Source organism: Diadema setosum, chromosome 4 (assembly GCF_964275005.1).
Source record: "Diadema setosum chromosome 4, eeDiaSeto1, whole genome shotgun sequence".
In the NCBI taxonomy this organism is placed as follows: Eukaryota; Metazoa; Echinodermata; class Echinoidea; order Diadematoida; family Diadematidae; genus Diadema; species Diadema setosum.
This window is the reverse complement of record NC_092688.1, coordinates 36,499,036-36,522,850: the sequence shown is the minus strand read 5'-3', so window position 1 is coordinate 36,522,850 and position 23,815 is coordinate 36,499,036. Positions and strand designations below refer to the sequence as shown.

Here is a 23,815-nt window from a genome sequence, read left to right as displayed (position 1 = left end):
TCAGCTCTTGCCCGAATCTGCACCTTCCGCTTTCGGCGACGCGTTCACACTGACCGCTGCAGTTGAGTTCTGCAGCTCTTCCATTTGTTGATCTGCAGACATGATGGAGTAGACCTGGCTGACGTTAAAGAGCTTGGAACTAATCGCCTCCTTCCGTTTGCCGCTGCTGCCATCTGTTAATCTATCAAGGCACTGGCGCACGTAGTATTTGTTTGCTGCGTGCACTTCAGGATTCTGCATGTACTCCTCCACCTGATCGTCAATACGTAAAATCAAAACGCATCCCAATGAGAATACTGATGTCAGTCATAATAAGTTTTCCTGCACAGAAATCTAACTAAATTCCATTTCAACTAATTTTCAATACAGACGACCTTCCGTTACAGCGAAGTCTTCCAGACTGGCAGTTTTCTTTCGTCGTATCAAAATTTCATTACAGTTGAACGATAAAGTATGTAAAGATGGTGACAGGATATTTGCTTCTGCAACAATTGCTCCAGTCTTATTTTCTCCAAGGACTTAGGGTTACGGTTAGGGTTGTGATAGGGTTTCAAGTTCAGTTTGATGTGAGGATTAGGATTCGGGTTAGGGTTATGTATTTGGATAGAATTTATGTTTGGCTCAGCATACAGATATTTCATGGGAGTAATTGACGTGGAAGCAAATGCCATGGAACCTGCAAAGATATATAGACAATAATTTTGGCACCTGAGATTTTTACTTTATTGTAACAAGAGTTTTGTAGTTATAACCATGTCCATTATAATGGGAGTGCACTGTAATCTTTACATCAAGAATAGCGTTAAAAAAGACGATCATTTGTGACTTACAGGCATCCATTGGCATTCCGAGATCTCCCGCTTATTCTTCTTAATCTTGGACGAAAGGGGCTCCAGGTGGCACACGAAGTAGATGTCCGAGCGCCCGAAGCGGAACCGGTGGAGGTGCCTGAAGCAACACAGCGAAATGAACTTGGTCTGCACCCCGGTCTCTTCCCGAACTTCCCGGCAAACGGCCACACCCAGATCTTCCCCTGAGAGTGAGAATTGACATCAAGGGTCGAATTTCAATTCACAAAAAGAGCATCGCAAAACTACTACTAAGAGCATACTCTAGCTGCATGAGCAAACTCAAGGGTTGAATTTCAATTCACAAAAAGACCATTGCTAAACTGCTACTAGGCTCAGAGCCTACTGTAGCTGCTCAGAGCCTACTGTAGCTGCATGAACAAACACATATTCATGACATTGTTAGATTACATGAGAACATCTTTTATGCTGAAAAACATACATAAACATGATAATAATGTCACCAAGATTGATGCCATCACTACATGTATTTTGACTTTGTCAAGTGTACACTTAAACCCTTCCATTATTTTTTCAAAACTGTATATTACTTTTCCACAGTATTGAAGGTATAATCTATATCACTGAAAAACAAAATCAGCCATCAAGCACACCCTTTCATAGCTCTTTATATACAGGTTTGCATACTGCTATAAAACCAGGAATCACATGTAACTCTTAAATACTGCAGCCACCTTACTCACGATGCATGGCGGACTACTGACAATGCACATTGTGAACAACCATTGCAGTACTTGATTACCGCCATGATCCATTAAAGGACAAGTTCACCTTCATAAGGATTGAGAGAATGCAGCAATATTAGTAGAACACATCATTGAAAGTTTGAGGAAAATTGGACAATCCGTTCAACAGTTATGAATTTTTGAAGTTTTTGTGCAGTCACCGCTGGATGAGAAGACTACTGCAGTGTATGATGTCACATGCGTACAACAATATAAGGAAAATATAGAGAGAATTTCACAAAATTTCATCTTTTGAAAAAAGTACACATTCCCTCGACTCGTTACTGACATACATTGTATGTTATGGGTATTATTATTCCCACTGCCTTTAGAAAGAGGCTAGTCAAGTGCTCTTTTATTATGCGAAAAAAGTGAAAATATGTTGAATTTTCTTTACATTTTCTTTATACTGTTGTACTCATATGACATCACGAGCCTTAGTAGTCTCCTCATCCAGCGGTTCCAACACAAAAGTTTTAAAAATTCATAACTTTTGCATATCGATTGTTCAATTTTCCTCAAACTTTCACTGATGTTTTCTACTAATATTGCTGCATTCTCTCAATCCTTAAGGTGCAATCACACATCGCCGGTTTAGATGGCGGTTCATGGCGGTTCTCAAACCGCCGTGAACCGTGTCCTAATGATGGCGGAAAGCACTTTGACTACGTTCTCAACACGTTCTGAACACGGACCAAACGCGGATTGACGCGGTAGTAACACGGATCTCCCCGGAAGGTGGAGGAGTCCATACCAAGCCCGTGTATTTGGATGCAATCAGAGCCCTTTCACTTGTCCTCAATGGGTTTCAACAAGGAGCGTTTTGCTTTGTTAGGTAAACGCAATTTTAAAGAAATTATGAATCGTTGTACAGTAGTCCCCTATGTTTTACAGATTGATATTAGTGATGCAACAAGCAATTATCTTCAAGTTTCAACGTGCTTTCTCTCTTTCTCTTTTGATTCTTAAAATATCTGTATTAACTGTCATTAAAAAGACATACATATCAAAGCAGAATCCAACATAGTTTCCAAAGTTTCCTGTTCATTTGCAGGTTTGTTAATCAAGTAACGTACTGGTACTTGCTTGTTTCAACATCTCTCTTTTTTATCAAGTATTCACATAATTATTTCGCGTATTGAATTTAAGATCTTGTTGTTTGTTTATCCATGTTTTCACAAAATTGCTCCTTCTTACCTTTCAGTGCTCCTTGTGAAATATGAGCCTATGAGAGTTCCTAAATCAGAGGGGAATCTGTATATGTGATACCCTCAACCCATTACAACAAACTACTATGGCAAACGTAGTTTACGCCGCTCCAGAACTGTGGAACAACAGTCCAAGAGATAAAACATGCAAGTTCCATCAATAAGTCATTTTTTTTTTTAACTTATCTGTTAAAATAGTAACATGGTGTTTGTAGATGATGATTAAAGGAGCATGTTGTTGTTTCTGAAATTACCTTTTCCTGTTTATCTTTTGTTTCCCCTCTAAAGCGCATAGAGACCTTGCCAAAGGTATATGCGCTTTATTAGAGCGGCAATGATGATAATGATATAATAATAATAATAATAATAATACCTTTAACAATAGTCAATAAAAAGACATTTATTTACATTGTACATTATCAAACAAGCATATACAGTATGTGTGCATAGTTTCCTCTTTACTTACAGGTTCACGTAACATAATAATGGTGTCTTTTTTTCAATTTTCAACATTGCATTTCCATCTACTCTCTTAAGTCTCAACATAATATTTTTATCTGTATCAACATAACATATTTACATAAGTCTTCTGTGTATAACTTTTCAGGTTCACGTGGCTGGCCATCTTAAAAGCTGTTATGCTTAAGTAAAATTATGAAGTTACCTTTTAATGAAAATGATGGTTTTAATGTAAATAAGGTAATTCAACATACCCAACAACTTTTTGAACATTAAACTTTATTTGTTATTAAAGAAGTAAGGAAACTATAACATTCAATATATTTACCCGATCTTGAATTAAGGGTTCATCTTTGCTTTTTTTTTTCTCCATTTTTATTGCTCCGCCGTAAAGTGTCGCCGGAGCTATTATTCTCTTTTAAGTTTATTGTTTCTTTTAGCATGAACATTATGGCGGTGTTAACACGGTATTATCACGGATCTTGAGGTGCAAACGCGGAGGATGCCGTTCTTTACACGATGAACGGCGATGTGAACACGGTCCATTTCAAACCGCCACGACCGCCACGAAAAATTAAACATGTTTAATTTTTCTGGCGGTTCCCCGCGGTTCTCGGGGTTCATGGCGGATGAGTGACGGATGACCACGGTTTGTGTACGGTGTAAACACGGTCTTTGGCGGAGCACGGCGATTTGCTGAACCGCCATGAACCGCCGTCTAAACCGGCGATGTGTGATTGCACCTTTATGTTAATGAAGGTGAACTTGTCCTTTAATCAATCAATCGACAAACAAATTTACAATAAATCAACGTGCCTGGTTCCACAGCACCTCCTGGTAGCTTCCATGTTGTGAGTTTCCCATACAGCTCTTTGATGACCAGAATTTCATTCTTCTCATTCAACACACATCCACCTGCACCTGAACATTTTGACAGGATGAGCAAGGAGTAAACAGAATGAGGAAATAAGGGGGGGGGGGGAGAAAAAAATGCGCTTGCAGCTTGTTAATCCAATCAAGACCAACGGCCCTATTATGATGCACAAGAACAATAGCATTCTAATACAGCCGTCTGGAGCGAGTTAATAAACTAAAGATGGTATAAGTTTAATCTCCTGGCCATTAAATGCCGACTTCCGATTTGCCAACAACTATCATTTCAGATCTTGCTGACTGCACACATGTACAGGTACAAGGAACTGACTGGTCACCCCTTCCCCCACCCCCCTTTGTATTACAGAACAAATCTCACAAGCATATTCATAACCTGTGCAGTTCTAAAGACACTCTTCGTATATATACAAATCATATCATATAAAACAAAAATAACATTAGAAGACTGAGTACACCATATTTGCCTATGCAGCGCCCCCCCCAAAAAAAAATAAAAAAAAAAAATACATAAATACATAAAATAAAAATGAAATTTGTCTTCCAAGTTCTCATAAGCAATGCACTCAGAATTATGCATATATCTGTTGTGAATATGCATCATATAAAAATGTAATCACACATCAACAGAATACACATGATACACTGCACTCCCAGTCAATTTTTATTTGTGTGATGAACTTGTCAGTACTTACATGTCAGAGAAGAATTCTCATGAAGTATTGAATACTGTTTACATTTTACCCTATCAATGTGCAATAAAAATTGTTACTTTCACTTCCTTTCTTTAACTTCCTTGTATCACTTGCACTGCTTTGTTCAAGTTATTTTTCCCTGTGAACAACTTAATATTCTGGTCATAAGCACTTTGAAATCTTGGCTTTGTGAATGTTGAACTCTTTCATTGCTTCGTTGGATTTCTCTAATTTTTTCTTTCTCACTCTGACGTCCCTTTGTACATATCACCATAATTGTGTGAGATAGCAACTCTTGTGGTGTGGTATATGGACTATATACAACGTATATGATATTTGTTTAGGGTGATATATTGGTGTGAGTTTGTGTCGAGTGCACGACACTGAATGTGTCCTGTGAAGAGTCATTGACGTGCAGAGTTAAAGTGATACATACTGTATATTCTGCTGCTGGATACCGGTATACATTGTACTGATTGCAGAGCTACAATGTATAGTAGTATTGTGTTCAATGGCACAGTATTGAGGCTTGCATTGTTCAGAAACTACCCGACCATGTTTTGGTAAGAGGGGCTACATGTATTAAAGTGTGAACAATATCACTTTTTTGGGTGTTCATTTGTTAGGTTTTCAAGGCCAAATTTTTCATTTAGCCAATTCTCATAACTCACTGAACTCTTGTTCAGCTATTCCCTTCCTGCAGATTTGGCATCAAGACACATCTGTAGATATACACCCGAATCTACATGGATAGGGTTTTTAAAGATTTGGCAGAAGGGCTTATCTCCAGATACACCCTTTTGTCAAATTAATTTGGCAAAGGAACACAGAAGAATGCATGAAAACTGGGCAGAAAGGCATATTTCCAGATTTATCCTGTTGCCAAATTAATCAATAATGGCTTGAGTGCTTGCAAACTTAGCAGAAGGGCATTTCTCACCCACTTTGCCAAATTAATCAGTACAAAGGTAGGGTGCTCAAAAATTTGGCCATAAGGTGTTTCTCTAGAAATACAGCTTTCAATCTGCTCACAATTTTCACGGTGTATCTGCACATGAGCCCTTCTGCAGAATAAAATGGGTTGCAGAACCATTAAACACAGTAAGTGTCGATAAAACTATCAATTTTGAAAAATTTTGGAAAATTTAAGACAAGAGAATTATATGATAACATCTGATGTGTACATCTCACGATTCTGGGGGGGAAACTGACTGCCAATCTAAACTTGAATGACTTTTACAGTCAAGGAAAATACCACAACTTCAAAGGCCAATTTTCTCAGCTTTTGATTATTGCAGTAGCTCAGATATATTTAACAACTCTTACCAAAACACAGTCGTGTAGTGTGTAGACTGATTGTAGTGTGGTTCTGGTTGTTTTGGTATGAAGATATGCAGGTGTAACATGGCGCAGTAGTGTTTACACCATTTCAGCACTTTACACATTCTAGTGTGGTACATGTAAATGCTTGGTGATGGGCATGTTGCAAAACATTATGTAATGTGGCCTGATGGTGGGTTCTGGTGTGATGCGATGAGATAAGGTATGATACAGAGGAGTATGATTCATTCCCATGAATGATGTGGGATGTTGGCATGGTGTACTTAAATGCATTGAGGAGCAACCTACATCAATATGGTTGATGGTGTCTGGTGTTATTATAGTGTATGACAGATTTCACTGTGCTGAGAAGTAACATATATATATATACAATGTACACATCAGGGGTCCGTTTCATGAAAGTCTTACGAGAGACTTTCTCTCTCCTAAGTCACACTTAGGAGAGACTTTGCTAAAAACCGTTTCATGAAAAAGCTATCGCATAAAGCTATCACATAAACTCAGACTTAGGAGAGACTTTTTCTACAAACCATTTCATGAACCAAGCTAGCACATAAAGTCTCTCCTAACTTTGCAAAGCTATCACATAAATCTAGGAGTGGTCAGGAGCACTCCTAAGTTTATGTGATAGCTTTTTGAGAGTCATTGTATCAAACTTTTTTCTCATTTTTGGAGTAATTGACCCCAAATTTGGCATGTGTGACCACTGTCAAAGGTACATGTGCAAGACATCTTTTTCGTTAATATCGCGTAATGCTTTGCCATGGCAACGACATATTTTCATAAAAATCATACAAATTATTGTGGATTACACTACTACACTCAGTTTTAAAGCAATGCAGTTGAAATTCAGCATAGAATCAGATCAATGTAATGTGTAGTTGTGCAAGACGCTTTTTTTCCTGTGTGGATGTGAAGAAATCTGTTGCCATGGCAACAACAGTTTTTTCTATACCAATCATACAAAGAAATATGTGGATTGATCTAACTTCGTATAGTTTTTTAGCATTTGACCTAACTTTTGGCACATGTGACCGCTACAGTATGTAGATGTGCAAAACTAATCTTTTGTTGATGTTGAACAATGCGTTGCCATGGTAACAGCATTTTTTTTTCACTTAAAAGCATCTAAAATATTTTGAATTCAGATAAATTTGTCAGTCTCTGAGCAATGGCTTGAAATTTGGCACATGTGACCGGTATAGTACGTAGATGTGCAAACTTCATTTTTCGTCATTGTTGAACAATGCGTTGCCATGGTAACAACAGACTTTGAATAAAAAGCATACAAAACTATTGTGGATTCAGCCATCTCCCTCAGCTTTTGAGCATTTGGCTTGAAATTTGGCACATGTGACCACTATGATATGCAGTTGTGCAAACTTCAATCTTTCATAGATATGGAACATTGTGTTGCCATGGTAACAGCATTTTCAATGAATATAATACAAAAAATTTGTGGATTCAGTTTACTCCTTCAGTATCTGAGCATTTTACTTGAAATTTGGCACATGAGACTGTTAAAGTACATTGACTGATGTGCGAATCTCTTCTTTGATCGTTGTCAATGTGTTGCCATGGTAACAGAGTATTTTGAATGAAAATCATATAAAAGTACTGTGGATTCAGCTAACTTCCTCAGCTTTTGAGCATTTGACTTGATATTTGACACATGTGACAGTCATAATATGTATTTGTGCAAACCTTTCTTTCAAATTTTCTTCCATTAATATTGGACAGTGTGTTGCCATGGTAACATCATTTTTTAATGAAAATCATAGGACTTACCAGTTTATTTATCCAACTCCCTCAGTTTTTGAGCACTTGATTTGCGATACGTAATTATGACACAATTTAATGACGAACAGATTTTTTTAATAAACAAAACATGACTTTATTCTATGTTGAACAATGCGTTCCCATGGTAACAATTTTTTATAAAAAATAAAACCGTATAAAGTTAGTGCTGGTTGAACGAACTCCCTCAGTTGGAGGTGGGGGTAAAAATCACAATGAGTGATAGTTCAAGTTTCTGCAGGTATTCATGGTTTCATACTTGGATTTGATTTTACTCATCAATTGCCACAATTGAAACACATTTCATTTAAAGATGCATAATGACAAGCGCCGATAATGAGTCAATTATTTAATTCATTCACCACTATCAATTTCATACTCATTAACCCTATTAAGCCCAAGCTATTTTGACCCTTCCCAGGCCCAAGGGGGGGGGGGGGCACATTGTGCCCCCCTATATAACTTTGTTATTGTTTGATGTCTCATCGTCATATTTGGCACATGGGTAGAGCAACCTATACTCTACATGACCGCATACTTGAGTTGTTTCAAGGTCACCCATAGAGGGCGCTATTTATCAAAATATAAAGAAATACATAGGAAATATGCTAAAAACATGATTTTTTTGTATAATTTCTTTATCCCCAGTATATATGTCTTATCATAGACCAATATTTTTCATATTTGCCACAAATGATGTGCAAGTCAAAGCTGATTATTTGTTATGGTTGAAATTTCTCAAGGTCACCACATGGGGGCGCTATTCATAACAAAATAAAGAAATACATTATGAGACCTATGATGTATTGTTTGGGATAGGTACATGCATAGTAATCATATTTCATATTCCCATAATATTGGAATTTTAAGTTTGCAGATTGATAATGTGATAAACAAATGATATTAGAGGTATAACTTGGGTGAAGGATCAATCAAAATGACACAAAATAGAACGTCAATCTTTGGAAAATACTGTTATTTTCAAGCATCTCTATTATATCTATTGTTTTATGCTGTTGGCACAGAAAAACAAAGGAAATAATAGGAAAAACATTTCAAGGCCATAATTACTTGACATTCTGCTTCTTCAGCAAATTTCAGCCAAGAAACGCCCATTTCATACATTATAATATTGTAAATTTGAATTGGAATAGAAAAATACGCAAAAATCTGACTGAGATGGTTGTCAGTTTATGGTTGCCATGGCAACCGGCAATATCAAATATAGCTAAATTATATATCAAAACGTTCGGAATAAGATTTTAGGAAAAGTCACCAAATTTGGTTAAAATTGGATAAAGGGCGAAGGAGTGGCGAATGAAAATCTGGTAGGGGGGCACAATGTGCCCCCCCCCCCCTTGGGCTTTATAGGGTTAATATTAGTTCTACACAATTTAACTACATGTCATGTGACAGATTATGTAACTGCAGAAACTATTGAAACAGTTGTTGCTGTCAAATTTTCATATTCTGGTTGCCTGATTCATTGGAAAATCTGCTCTTGAAAACATGTATTTCATTATTCAATATCGTCATAATCACAGCACAATTATCATAACCACAATGATGATACTGGTAAGAGTCTTTGTGAAATTATTATCACTCACAGTATTTTCTGGTATTACACTCTACTTCATTTCTACATAATAAGTTATTCTTAATTATATCTTTCTGATCAAATTATAATTGCCCGCATAGATATAATTTTCTAACTTGGTTACATAAAGTTTGCCGTCACACGCCTGGAAACAATAACAAGAATAATGCACTGCAACGTTCACTGATGTATTTATGTTTGGATCACTTATACCTCAACACATCTTTCATAATCATTTGAAATATTTTCATGGTTTATTAATCAAATTGTGAAAGCAGCTGAACTTCAAGCAATTCTATCATTGCAAATATTTGGTAAGCATACAATGATATGTGTTGCAATCCACTCTTTTTGCACTCTGAGGTTCCCTACATCAGAATACTAATTATGATAATAGTACTAATAATAATGACCTTGTCTGCTACACAATAGCTTTTATTCATCAAAGCAATCAGAAATCAGACTGTTATGTGCTGACAGAGATTTGCATTTGTCCATTTTAAAATGGTTTCTTCCACTTTACTATAAATCTTCTTTTCGGGTTTTTTTTTATCCTTTTTTTTATTTATTTATTTTTTTTTTTAGTGTGCTTCGATTCACCCTTTTGCTTTTCACCGACTTTTTTGCATGCTTAGCTGTTCTGTTTTGTTTTGCAATGCATTTGTTTCTCTTTTCTTCTAAGGGGGATTTGTCTTATTTCTGGTTTTGGTTAATGCCTGGCAAAGCACTTATGCCATCACCAATGGACTCATCTATGACAAAACTCTGAGTGAAGTTCAGCAGTCAAACTGCAATAGTCTGATTGTAGCTTCATATCTAACACTGCAATTGTGACTCTGCATCACAAAACCCCCCAAAAGTCACAAAAAGTCACCAAACATGGATTTCTGGTTAAAGGGATGGTGTAGTTTTGGTTGAGACCTGGTTTCAGATTTTTGTGTGTGTGTGATATAATGAGAAACCTCTTCTGAAATATGAAAGGGCACATAATTCCAAAAAGAATTCAATGTTTACTTGATGAAATTGGTTTTGAAATGGCTGAAATATGCAAAATAAAGCGATTCCTAATAAAAGGTGGAACCAACCTTTCATTAGAATCGCTTTTACTTTGTTTTACTTTGTTTTCGGATGTCTCAGCCATTTCAAAATCGATTTTCATCAAATGAACTTTGAATTCCTCTGAGAATGGTATGCTCTGTAGCACTTCATTAGTGGTTTCTTAGTATCTTCCAAAAAGTTAAAAGCTCAATCCTCTTTCTGAAAGAGCAGACTCTAAGATTTAAAATGATGTACAACTCAATTCAGATGGACTCTCCTAACCTATTTGTATATTAGAAAAGCACAACCTCTGCAAAATCATAATCCTTTCCATGTTAGTTCCGACTTCCAGTTGTTTTGCTGGTTGTGAAACATTGATGTGTATACTACGTAAAAGATTACAGCCGAAATAATTAATGAAATCATCGTGATGTTCATATTATTTCACACTGTATTTTACAAATGAATAATTTCATTCTTTCAGAATGGTCCGTTATAATGAGGAAGAGATAGTCGTAAAAAGGATCACGAATTCAACCATGTCGTGTACCTTTCAAGGACACATGTACAAAATGCGAAGAGATTTTGGGGAGAAAAATACAAAATGCATTTTCAACCCCTGCTGGTGCAAACATCATGGAATACAGCCTAAATAATTAATAATGTAATCATCGCGATCCCGCTGGGCGCACACAGCGTAAAATAAGTTTAATAATGCATGTTACTCTGCTTGCACCCATGTTCAGAAAAAAAGTAACAAAATGTTTTTAATACAATGTGATTTTGTTTATTAAAATTTTATACTGTGTTTCACAAATGATATTTTCATTCTTTCAGAATGGTTCCATACACGAGGAAGAGATACGTGTAGAAAGGATTACGAATTCAACCCTGCCGTGCACTTTTCGAGAAGGCATGCACAACACACGCGAAGAGATTTTTCAGAAGAAAAACAAAGAACGCGTTTTCAACCCCTTCTTTTTTTTTTTAATTCTTTTGGTATCAACTCACAAATGATTCCTTTTTATCCTTTCTCAATAATAATGATCCATTTACTTGTGTAATAACAACACAAAGACTGCTCATAAGTTTGATTGCTTGGTATATTATGTGACTCCATGCTTATGTTTTCTTTGTTTTTAGTGCGTATGGTTATAACGAGGAACCGGTTATAACGAGGCAATATTGGCGGTCCCACGGACCTCGTTATAACGGGGTTTCACTGTATATACATTGATTTTGAAAGATTAAATTCATATATATATATATATATATTTATTTATTTATTTACAGCCGTAAAAACTATCATATGTTGCATTCAACCTGTCTGCATCACCCTCGGCAAGCTCCATGTTTTGAGAATCTATATGAAAGAAAAAAGAAATACAAATATGGAAAAACAAATATTGGTTTAATACATACTGAAATTTTATGACACGCCATTCATCCCCTCTGCCTGACATTATACAGAGTGTTAAAATATGTGGGCTTACAGTTGAATGAATACACACACGACTGGCACACATATCATTACACAGAACTACTTTTCAGCAATTTCTTATACAGTATATTAGAAACAGTTTAACAGCATCTACGAAAAAAAAAAACTAAGAAATTCGTCTGGGATGTCATACACAAGAATTAGTGTAGCAGATTCTTCCTGATAACAAAAAAGGTGTGACACAGACTCAAAATGAGAATGTGATTGTGACTTTAAACACTCGTCTGACAGAACGTTATACATTCATGACTTTTTAAAAAGGATTGTAACTTATGTCAGGCAAGCTGGGGGTTCCAAAATAAACAGAAAGATGATTCAATGGGTTATGCAATAAATCAGCTGCATTGCTATGTCAGTGCGTTAATCACCTAATGTAAGCCGTACTGAATTCCCAATTGTGGCTGATATAGACATAAACATTAAATCAACTCCCAACTGGGGTGTATAAATGCACTAATTTCTTCATTTCTCGTATGGAACAGTTCACATATAGAGGTGACATTGTTTGTCCACCAAGTCTACAATAATTGCTAAAATAAGAAAGACCGAATTACCTGTAACTGATATGTCATCAACAGAGGTTTTTTCAACTGTTATTCAAGTTGTTTATTTTGTAAAATCTTTATACTTTCAAGTTTAATTTGAGAAAAGCATACCTGTGTTCTGTCGTAGATAAGATGCTGCTATACAGTTTGTAGTCCAATTGTAGTCTGACTCTGACCTGGGTGAAGTTCAGCTGCAGTTGACTGTCCCAAGGCTTGGTGAGGTTCAGCTCTCTTCAGGCCTTTGGGTGTGCAAATATAAGAACAGTTAAATACCATACAAACAGAAACATCGGATGCACAAATGGGATAGTTGGAAAATATTTGAGATGAGTGTACATCTTTATTAAAACAAGCAATAATAACAAAATGTTCATTAATGATTATCAATTTTGTAAGATATATTATGTGAACAACAAGTTGTAATTGCCAGTTTTCAAAGTTTGAATCACTATGTAATGAGCCCCTGTTAGCAAATTGTAAGAGTATGAGGTAATTTTAGTAATGAATGAGAGGGTAAATTAGTAACAAGCATTCACTTTATTCAGTTGGCAGCAGAATTATTCACCCCCTTGCATTATGGACACTATAGCAAAATAAACAACATTACAATTACTAAATCATATACAAGTGGTGAACAGATAGTTTATGACAAATGCCTACCTGATCAATAGTCTTTGATTTGCATATAGTTAAAAACTTTGATCATTCATGCATGAAGAGATAAGGTCCAGTGAGCACATTATGGTCATTTCAGACCTTTCTGTGATCACTGAAGCATGACGTGTTATGGTCTGATGATAACGATTAATTTCTTCTGTTTTTATGGAATTTTAAATAGTATCTTGCCATTCTATGCACAACTCTTAGCATTTCATTGGGTTATATTCATTTTGACATGACTTTGAATTATTAATATCACGGCTAAACCTCTGTACAAACTCTATGGTGGCAACTTTCACTAGAAATGAGTTCATTTAGATATTTTTGTACAATGAAAAATGCCAATTGAAATATTAAGAATCCTACATTAAATTCCATCATATTGTGTCACCTATCAAAACATTGAGTGAACAAACCATATTCAACGAAGCATTTCAGTGATCACTGAAAGGACTGAAAATGACCATAAATGTGCTCATTGGACCATATCTCTTTATACATGAATGATCAAAGTTTGTAACTATATGCAAATCAAAGGCTACTGATCTGTTATTTACTTGTAGCAAACTATCTGATCACCACTTGTATGATTTAGAAATGATCTCAGTTATAATGTAATTCATTATGCCAGAGTGTCCAACATGCAAGAGAGGGGCTGAATAATTTTGCTGCCAACTGTAGATGATCAAGATAACATGATTTCTCAACTTGCTTCAATAGCTAAAAATAATCATTTAACACACCAGATGAAGATGGTGGAATATCCATGACACTGTCACTTGACTTTTCCATTTGCATCTTGCCCCCAGTCCTTAACTCTGAAGTGGATGAAGTTCACATGTTGTCTGGTCCTTGGCTGTTTGGAGTTTATTACAAGAACAGTTAATATCTTACAAACAAAACAATAGTGCAGGACATGGGACATTAGAAAGTATGTTAGAGATGGTTGCTTTGCCTTTGCTATAACAAGCTATAGCAATCAAATTGAAAAGCCCTACCATTGATTTTGAAAGAATGAATTCACTAGTATCTACTGATCCATAAGCTATAAATAGGACTTTTCACAGTTTAAAATGATTAGCTATGTCGAATATTCTTGTTTCAAACATTGTAAGAGCATAAGGTGGTTTTGATACTAGAAAAGGGAGAGGGTAAATAAACAATCATAGTAGGGCCTACATTATTAAGATAACGTGACTGCTAAAGTTTGTTTCAGGAGCTTGATACAATCATGTAGACATGCAGGTACCCCCCCCCCCCTTCCATGAATTATCTCTTTTCAATTGGATCAGTATGTAATATTCTACAGATAGTGAAAGAAAAAATGCAAAAAACAGTTGTTTCTAGAAGGGTCACTATTCACTGGATAACAATGTTTGTTTTCAATTACCAAGATGGACATTACAGCAAACATTGTTTTCAATATTTCCTGTCTAACACTATTCAACTAAAAATCCAGAGACAATTTGATGTCCAAATGTAAATAATGTTGCAATTGTAGTATTTGAAAATATACAGATATGTTGTCTGCTAAAATAGTATCATAAGCTAAAATACTTGCATTCTGTTGAAGGTGACCATGCTGGTAGATACATCGTAAGTCTCGACGAAGTTCAGTAGCAGTCTAGCTGTGGAGAAGATGGAAGTTCAGCAGTTTGGTTCTGTGTTCAGTGAAGTTCAGCAACTGACTCTGGGCTTTATTAGATGAAGAAGTCTGATTGTAGCAGTCTGACTGATGTTCCATATCTAACATTATAATTAAAAATGTGAATACAAAATAGAAAATGTGTTTTCAAACTGTTGTTTGATTATACAAGATTTTACACACAATATCTAGAATCTGCATGAAATTTTGACTCAGTTCACATGTTTTTGCAGTTTAAATATATAAAGGATCTTATATTATTATTTTTTTTGGGGGGATGATTAAAAGATATACTACTAGTATTTGAGTTGTCTCAATTCAACATGTGCAAGCCTATAGTTTAGGGTATTATGACTTCTTGAGGTTCTAGATCTTGTCGCTAGGCATCCATGTTGCAAGGTCTACATCTACCTAAGATCTGGTAGGACCAGCTGTACTGTGGCTTCACATTCGGGTTGATCACAGTTACAGCCTGAGATGCAGCCACAGTCTGACTCTGATCATCAACTGTTGTCATGTCATCATCATCAGTTAAATTGCTAAAAGAAGTTGTGTAATCGGAGTATGGACCTATAGAATCTACTAACTGCCTAGATAGATAGCACTATTAAGAAGACCTATTAACTTCCTTACTGATGAGTGATAGGCCTACTTATGTTAATGATAATATGTTTAAGAATATCAAGGCAAAGGGTCTAGTCTGGTTATACTTTTGGTATACACTGGTTAAGTAGTATCTACGTCAGTAGGTGCTACTCAGGATCACTATGCCACTGGATTCTAGATCTATAGACATCTGGTAGTATAGCAGTAGAATTCTAGAGGTTCCATGCCAATGAATTTAGGTAAGCATCATTCTCTATCTTATTGTGACACATGCATTGCGATTACAGTGGTGTATGCACTTAGAATGGTTGAAGATAGCTTTCAAGTCTGAACCAAGATCTGAACCATGGTTTCCAATTCATATTCTGTGTAGACCTGGATCTACGTACTACTACTAGGCCCTACTATTACTACTTGATCTAGTTAGTCTAACCACTGTCGGACTCTCCAGATAGTACTACCGGCCCTAACCCCAGGGCACTCCCTGTTAGTTGTACCAGTACACAGTGCTTCGCGTTCGGGCTGGTCGCAGTTATAACCCCTAACCCCTAGTATTTTACAAGTTTTTGTTGTAGACCTATATTAGTAACGTTAGATAGTAACATTAGGACTTGTAAACGTAACAATGACACAGGTAACGTACAGCTGGTTCTCTGTAGTGTAAATGCTAACGCTATAAGTTCACGTTAGGGCCTAAACTAAAAAACATTAGGCTTAGGCTAGGCCCATAATTCTGTTGGACAAAATAACCTGAGATTTTCTAGACTGAAAAAACCCCCAGATCTTTCCTGTCGATTTGACACAAAACAGAAAATTTGTATCACTTCTGAATACTATCCACACAGCTAGTGACAGTGTAATTATTCAATGTTAGACACGACTTCAAAAATATAATATTAATAATAAAATGCAGACCAATTCTTTACTTATGAAATTTCCGGTTTCTTCTTCGATCCCTTCACTATTTACGCCTTAAGTTACCTGCAATTCACCCATACATGAACAAATCGGGCAATTGCTCTCATGAAATATCTGCACGCTAAAAATCAACCCACAAACATTTCACTATTACTTGTAGAAGTTGTAGTAGCCCTAGACCCTACCATGCTAACATTAACAAACTACCTAACTCAGCTGGCCATTTGGTCATTCAAACAAACGGCGATGTGCCTACGTGGGACTATTGTGATAACGCTACTACCGGTAAGATTAGATCTACATCTAGCTAGCCCTTGGAGAATTGTAGAAGATTCGAACAAAAATATATCCAAATAATATCACATTATGAATCCACATGCATTACTTTTTAATTGCAGACAGCTTTAAATATACTCACTAATAGAAATATGTACTGGTAGCGGTGTAGAATGCAACTTAGCCTTCAGGATCTTGCCTCCGTCGTAGATCTGTTACCTCTGCGCTGTATACACTGTGTGTATACGTGCTATGTCTATGTAGCGAGTGCTCACCGCATGTAACACAATAGGGAGAATACGTTAATGATATGCTAATGATATGTTAATTAGTATTACCCTCGAACATGACGATTGAAAAAATTAAAGTCTCTCATAGCTTAGGAGAGACTTCTCTGTGAAAGTCTCTCCTAGCTTAAGAGCGGCTTGGCCATTCTAAGATTTATGTGATAGCTTTTATGTGATAGCTTCATGAAACGGACCCCAGGACAGTTGATTGGTGTTTGGTGTACAACACATGGTGTCTGGTGTATTATTTACCTATGTAGTGTGAGGCATAGCCTGGCAGCATATTGCGTTCATCTTTGGGTAGCCACCGTGTCATCATGACATAGCTGGGTTGTGCGTGGTGATACACAAAGCCATGCTGCAGGACAAAGCAAAGAGGGAGCAAGCAACAGAGAAACATTTGGCTACAAAACGGCAACTAATTTCCACACACAGTTTCTACACAGTCACATCGTTTTCATTTCCTCTTTCTGCCCCTGTTTGTTTGCACAAGTATTTGGCAACAGAACAGCTGTTAAATTCCAAATTATTTTTATTTTCTTCTTTTTCTCTTTTCTTCATATATTTTTTTTTTTCACATGGGTCAATTCCTTTGACTGCACACATAGTTTTGTGATGCAGAATAATAATATATGAATAGAATACTAGCATCATCTATATTCCGTGAAATGTCATCTTGGAACAAATGATTGTATGACGCCTCTTCCTAAGCATGATGGTGGAAAAAAAACAGCAAAAATTTTGACATTCTTAATGTTGGTTTCAACAAAAAAAAATCAAGCTTCAATAAAAGCATAACAAAAACACTTAAACACAACACCACCAAACAAACAACCCAAAACGAAATGGACAAGCAAAATTTTACCACAGACTTGCAAAGTGACACTTATACACTGACCTGGAGTTTGTGACAGAACCACAAAGAACATGTGATGATGCCTTTTAAAGACAAAAACAACCAACAACAAAAGGACTTTCATTTTTCCCCTCACCTTTGCAACTACCTTAACAAGCTCTGCATGCTCCAGAGGGATCTTTATCCACACTCCACGGATTCCCTTTGTCTTCCACTCTTCAAGAGAGTCTGGAGATAAGAATACACACAGTCAGTATTGAGTGAGATTTTTATGACTCGAGCATCTCGGCGTGCGCGTATGCGCGCAAGTGAGGGTGTGGGAGGGGGGTGTCCCCGCTCCCATGGTAGGGAGCTTTTTCAATTCTTTGCTCTGGTGCATATACCTGACTATTTTTTACTTAAAAGGGAGATACACCTTCAACTGTCTAATAAAGATATTAAGATTGCGATCGCCGCTAGCCGGCATGCACACCATATCGAAGTACGATTCATGGCCATATGTATATATGCCTACAACGTACAAGAACCATGCAATGCGTTTCCGTGATTCATCGTACTAGTATACTGGTATCATGTACGTACTGTGTACGTAGCAGCTGAATACATTGTATGTGCATTCATCTATTCGTTGCGCGTGCCAGGCTAGACGGCTCATGTGAAGGCAGTCGGCCAGTGTGTAGTCTAGCAAATAGTGAACTACTTTTTTTCCCCCGTAGGCTCCCGATCACTGATCTCAGAGACAAGTGGTCCCGATGCGTGAGAAAAACGGGTGCCATGCGCGAGATCGTGAGATGGACCCTAAATGCATGAGTCTCACACAGAATGCGTGAGACTTCATAGCTCTGCACACCATCAAGTATGTCAACATATTTGTGGCCAACTCCACAAAACCTGTTGTACTTTTGAATACAGACATTAGTGATGGCATCCACACTGGCGAATTAAAGTGGGATCCAAATCTCAAGAGCTGCATTGTGAAGCATATCTTATGGTTTCTGCCAGTGTGGATAGAAAAATCTCACTAGACAGTGCAAATCAGCATTATAATTGCAACCCAAATTCCAAGAAATCTTGAGATTACTTCACAACTATTTGAGAAATATATCAGGCGCGGCGCTAGGGTGCAATTAACTCGCCAAAAGCTTATGACCTCGAAGCCTCAGTTGCAAAAAGTAGACAGCTTGTGTGCGTAAAACCGCTGGGGAAGTGTTGCAGGACAATCGCAATATCTCACCTCAAAGCCATCAAATGATTAAATCTATACAGCAAACTGAAGAAGAAACTATTCTCTAACTCGTAATGTTAGTTATTTGGGGTTTTATTGAGGATAAACGTGTGAAAATAATGTCGAAACTTAGCTTCCAAAACAGAAAATTTGGTCTCAAAACAAGTGTTATTTTCTCACATTTTCCTTCATTGCACAAAAATGAAACTTCGGTATATGACTTATGGTAGTATATCCATGCTGCTCTCCAAATATCTTTTCTGTATCATTTGGCGCACAGCTATGTCTGGAAAAAATCGAGATCACTGTCACTTGTGACCCACGTAAAATCCATGGCGTAAGGAATACGCAGTCCGATGTATTGGTTTTTGTGCTGCTTGAAACAGTTGAAGCACAAAGCAGGGTTCCTCTCTTGCCCACTCACCACCCTGCTGACCGAAAATCGACCTCTGTCGCATTGCGCCGAGCCTGACACCGCTGATTGGCTAAGCGTGCACTCACCAGTAGAAAACGCATGCGCAGGAGGATGATCTAGTTGTGCATGTCCAGTATCTTCTCTTAAAGTTGGTTGTCTTTTTGCTCTTATTTTTACCTAACTACTAATTGCACAAACACGAGACTTCGCAGGTAGTGAGTCTGGTGTATACAGACTAGTAATATGTTGATCAAATGCATATTCATGCAGGCGCAGACTTGTGTCGGGAAAAAATCGTAACCCTTTCCCACAGTCGACTCAAGCAGAAAAATACACATATCTCGAAAGATACATCAGCGTTTTCGCCCAAAAATCATATGAAGGATGATATATTCATATTTGATATATGTGTGAAGTTTCAAGGGATTTGGTGCTAAAATAAGGGAGATACGAGGAGGTGAACTTTCGAGATTTTTTGTCCTTCCCTCCGCACAGCGCTTCGATGACCGTTAAGAATTCAAAAGCTTTGGCCTCTTATCAGTGAGTTAATTGCACCGTAGCACCGGGGCTGATATAGCAGCAAGTGTCTAAATGCTGGAGCATATTATCTTTTATCTCATCAAATCAAAACACACACCATGACAACGCACAAACGCAAGGGCAAGGGGTCATCATTTCGGCAGATTTCAGATCAAAATCAGTAAGATATCAAATAGTAAGGACCTCCCGCAAAATCTCTCTCTGAAAATCAAGTAACTACCTCTTTCCTTTTTAAAAAAAAATATAATTGGTATGCACCGGATTGCACTTTGTACAGCTTAAAAAAACAAACTATAGCTCCATGCCCTGGGAGGGGAAAGACACTTTCTCTCATGCACTTCCCTATGCAACATTTGTGAAAATAAAATTATATCAAAGTCACTGCATAGATTTACCTGACAACATCTTCTCGAAATCCTCTGCGTTGTTCCACACATTTAGTTGGTCATTGGTTGTTACAGTGATGCCGCCAAAGACATCCGACTTTCCTCGCAAGATCCTCGTAAATTCCTCCATGCTCTCCTTCCTTCCACGGCAGCAAAACATTCCTCCGAATAGCTCTGCAGATCAGCGAGAAAATTTCATCCAAATTGAAGGCAGCTTGAATATATTATATCGACTATAAATATGCACAAGAATTTTATTTGAAAAGCATTATCGATATGTGGAAGCGAAATGAGCTCATTTCAGGCTTGTACACGGTGTGATGATCCCATGTCATTATAACCACAGCTACATGCCCATGCATCCTTGGGTCATAATGAGAATTTGGCCCGTAATTAGAGTACACCTAATTATCTTTGCAATGGCACTTAAAGGTCCACATAGGGCATGATCCCCCCCCCCCCCCCCAACAAAGAAAAAAAAAGGAAGAGTCCCAACACAAAACCACACACTAATCAGAGACTCTTTCCTCATCCATTGCTACCCACAAGGCAGTGTGATTATAAGTTTGACAGTATGGCAATAGCCTTCTTTACTTTGGTATTAGATATCTCTGCAGATAGATATTTACAGAAACAAAAACATATGTGGGAGTTCATGAGAAAGGTCATAAATCATCACCTGAGAACCAGAAGGGTGCTATTGTGTTCTACAATTGTAAGATTGGAGCATAAATGAATATGAACCTATCAATCATCATGACATATTGGCCCGAATTCATGAAGGTGGTACAAATGAAACCATGGTTTAAACCATGGACAAAAACCATGGAGCGCCAAGTGGTGCATGGAATATTTCGTTACGAAATCAGTAATTTCGTCAATGAAATGATTATTTTGTAACGAAATGACATTTTGTAAATAAATGAACATTTCGTCCACGAAATGATAATTTCGTTAACGAAACATTCATTCTGTTGACAAAATGACCAATTTCGTAACAAAATATTCCGTGCGACACCCGGCGCTCCATGGTTTTTGTCCATGGTTTAAACCATGGTTTCATTTGTACCACCTTCGTGAATTCGGGCCATTAAGTTTATTCAATCAAAAGTGGGTAGATTTATATAAAGCATTGTTCCAAATATGGGGTAAAATAGCACCCTTGTGGCGTTAATTTTTAACATTTTTCTGAAAATGAAAATAATTCAAAATTGACACCATTATGTAGAGGAGATCAAGCTGTACAACATGATACAAATAACTCAATACCCTCCCCCCCCAAAAAAAAAAAAAAAAAAAAAACTCAGCTGATGAAATGGTACATTCTTACAGATTTATCTGTGAAGGCTGCGACATGAGTTTACAATGTTTCAGTTGTCTAAATTCATAAGACACTGTATTTTTCGGAGGAACTTTTCATGACTTTAACCAAATTCAAATATTCATAGCATTAAATATCACCAGGTCTGAGCAGAAATTTTCTAGCAAAGCTGCCAAAGATACATCATGTACATCGTACCCTTTGAGTCTTTTGCATGCAGCACGTGCAAAGTGCGATGACTGCAGTAATCCATACATCAAGTGACAACAATGTATACTACACAATTGCAATTTTTACAGTGGATATGTACAGGAAAGTGGATGAGATAATGGCATCCTTATAAAAACCTCATTAGAAGCTAACTGCTACTTTGGCAAACCTGTTTGTGTAATGTGGATTACATGTAATATTCATAAACCGGCTGATGCATGGTTCATCATGCAGGACATTCAAAGACAGCAAACATTATTAAAATTGAAACAAATAAGTCATGAAAACACAAGGCATGTGTCACTCCGTACTGGTACAGTATTTCTAACACTTACAATGCAAGGGTTCTCCCAACACACTACACTGACACTGTAATTAAGCCATGTACAGTATTTAGTGAGTCTAATTTTTCTTGAATCAAAACTTACTGACAGTTTCACAATTTGTGGAGTACAGTAATGAATGGAAAAAAATTAAGCATGCATGCTGCATTCATACCAAGATAAGAATAAGTATAATTTTCATGTGCATTGTTAAATTTGGGAAGAGTAAAATCCACAAAATATAAATGCCTGCTAAAATATATGCCAGAAGATTATTTTTCCAGCTGATCTCTACAGCTAAATTCTGGGCCAACAGGTTTGAGCATCTGGCTGGAAATCTGCACCACTTGCACCATGTGGTAGTGGACACATAAACATATACGGTACTATAAAAGTGGACATTTTCGCGCATCCAAAAACTAGCGCAAAAATAAAAGCACGCGAATATTTTTGCTCGCCATACGTTCCAGTAGTTTCCAGAATTAAAAACACGCGAAACTCTTCTTACCCCGCCGATCGCGAAAAATTAGTCGCGCGAAAATATTCGCTTTTACAGTAGGCACGTAGCTTCAAGGAAACCAAAACCAAAAGAGCAATGTACATTGTAGATTGAGTGAAAGCAGCAAGGTTATTAGAACACATCAGTGAAAGTTTGATGAAAATCGGACAATCGATTCGAAAGTTATGAATTTTTGAAGTTTTGGTGTTGTAGTGACTGGATAAGGAGACTACTTCAGTTTATGACAACATGTGTGGATAACAACATAATAGAACATAACAATAATAGAACATAACAAGCAAATATAAAGAAAATTCAACATACTTTCACTTTTCTAGCTTTAATAATGAAAGAGCACTTGACTAACCTCCTTCAGAAGGCTGGTTTCATGAAGTTTCCTTTTCAGCTGAACTAGCTCAATGTGTTTTTATCACTTTCTTCAGCCCCCACCCCCTAAACATACCTGAATTTTTTTCTTTCTTCACTTCTTGAGATGGTACCGTAAGAACATGCAGATTTAAAATACTTGTACAAAAACTCCCTCTGCTCTGAACAAAATTTAAAAACAAACAAGCAAAACAAAACAAAAGAAAACAAAACAAAATTGAAAACTAAAACCATCTGATCAAATTGGCTTGTAAAGTTTCAGTAATACTTGTAATTAATGAAAATTAAAACTTTGGACAAATAGGGCAAGAAAGAAGGAAGGCAATAAAATAATGTCTCTTGAGCAAAAAAGGGGAGTCATTCAGAGCTGAAACAACATTGTGTACAGTAAGGTATGGAGAATGAGTGCTTCATATACAACTGTATACACTGTCTCATACTTTTAGACTTGTTTGTTTTTCTTTCCTTTTCTTTCCTGGTGACTACAATCTGTAGCATAGTGCATGTAAGTACCTCCCCTGGGATCAAGATACATTGTATAGCATGCACACATGCATTCTTGGCATACAATGTACTACTGAAGTTGGACAATGAA

At 36.9% G+C, this 23,815-nt stretch overlaps 1 protein-coding gene and 1 long non-coding RNA gene across 2 annotated transcripts; both read right to left on the bottom strand.

Annotated features, from left to right (window-relative positions):
• LOC140227830 (uncharacterized) lies at nucleotides 1–20,734 on the bottom strand. The gene is made up of 6 exons (XM_072308225.1): nucleotides 20,490–20,734; nucleotides 18,051–18,142; nucleotides 17,311–17,416; nucleotides 4,078–4,182; nucleotides 831–1,033; nucleotides 1–252 (listed from the first exon to the last, which is right to left on the bottom strand). Exons 1-6 carry the CDS (start codon nucleotides 20,638–20,640, stop codon nucleotides 1–3), a joined length of 909 nt encoding a protein of 302 aa, XP_072164326.1. The 5' UTR covers nucleotides 20,641–20,734.
• Nucleotides 14,081–17,001, bottom strand: LOC140227247 (uncharacterized). Its single transcript, XR_011901030.1, has 3 exons — nucleotides 16,914–17,001; nucleotides 14,888–15,072; nucleotides 14,081–14,182 (listed from the first exon to the last, which is right to left on the bottom strand). It is a non-coding gene; the product is annotated as an uncharacterized lncRNA (long non-coding RNA).
• Nucleotides 20,735–23,815: the final 3,081 nt, after the last annotated feature.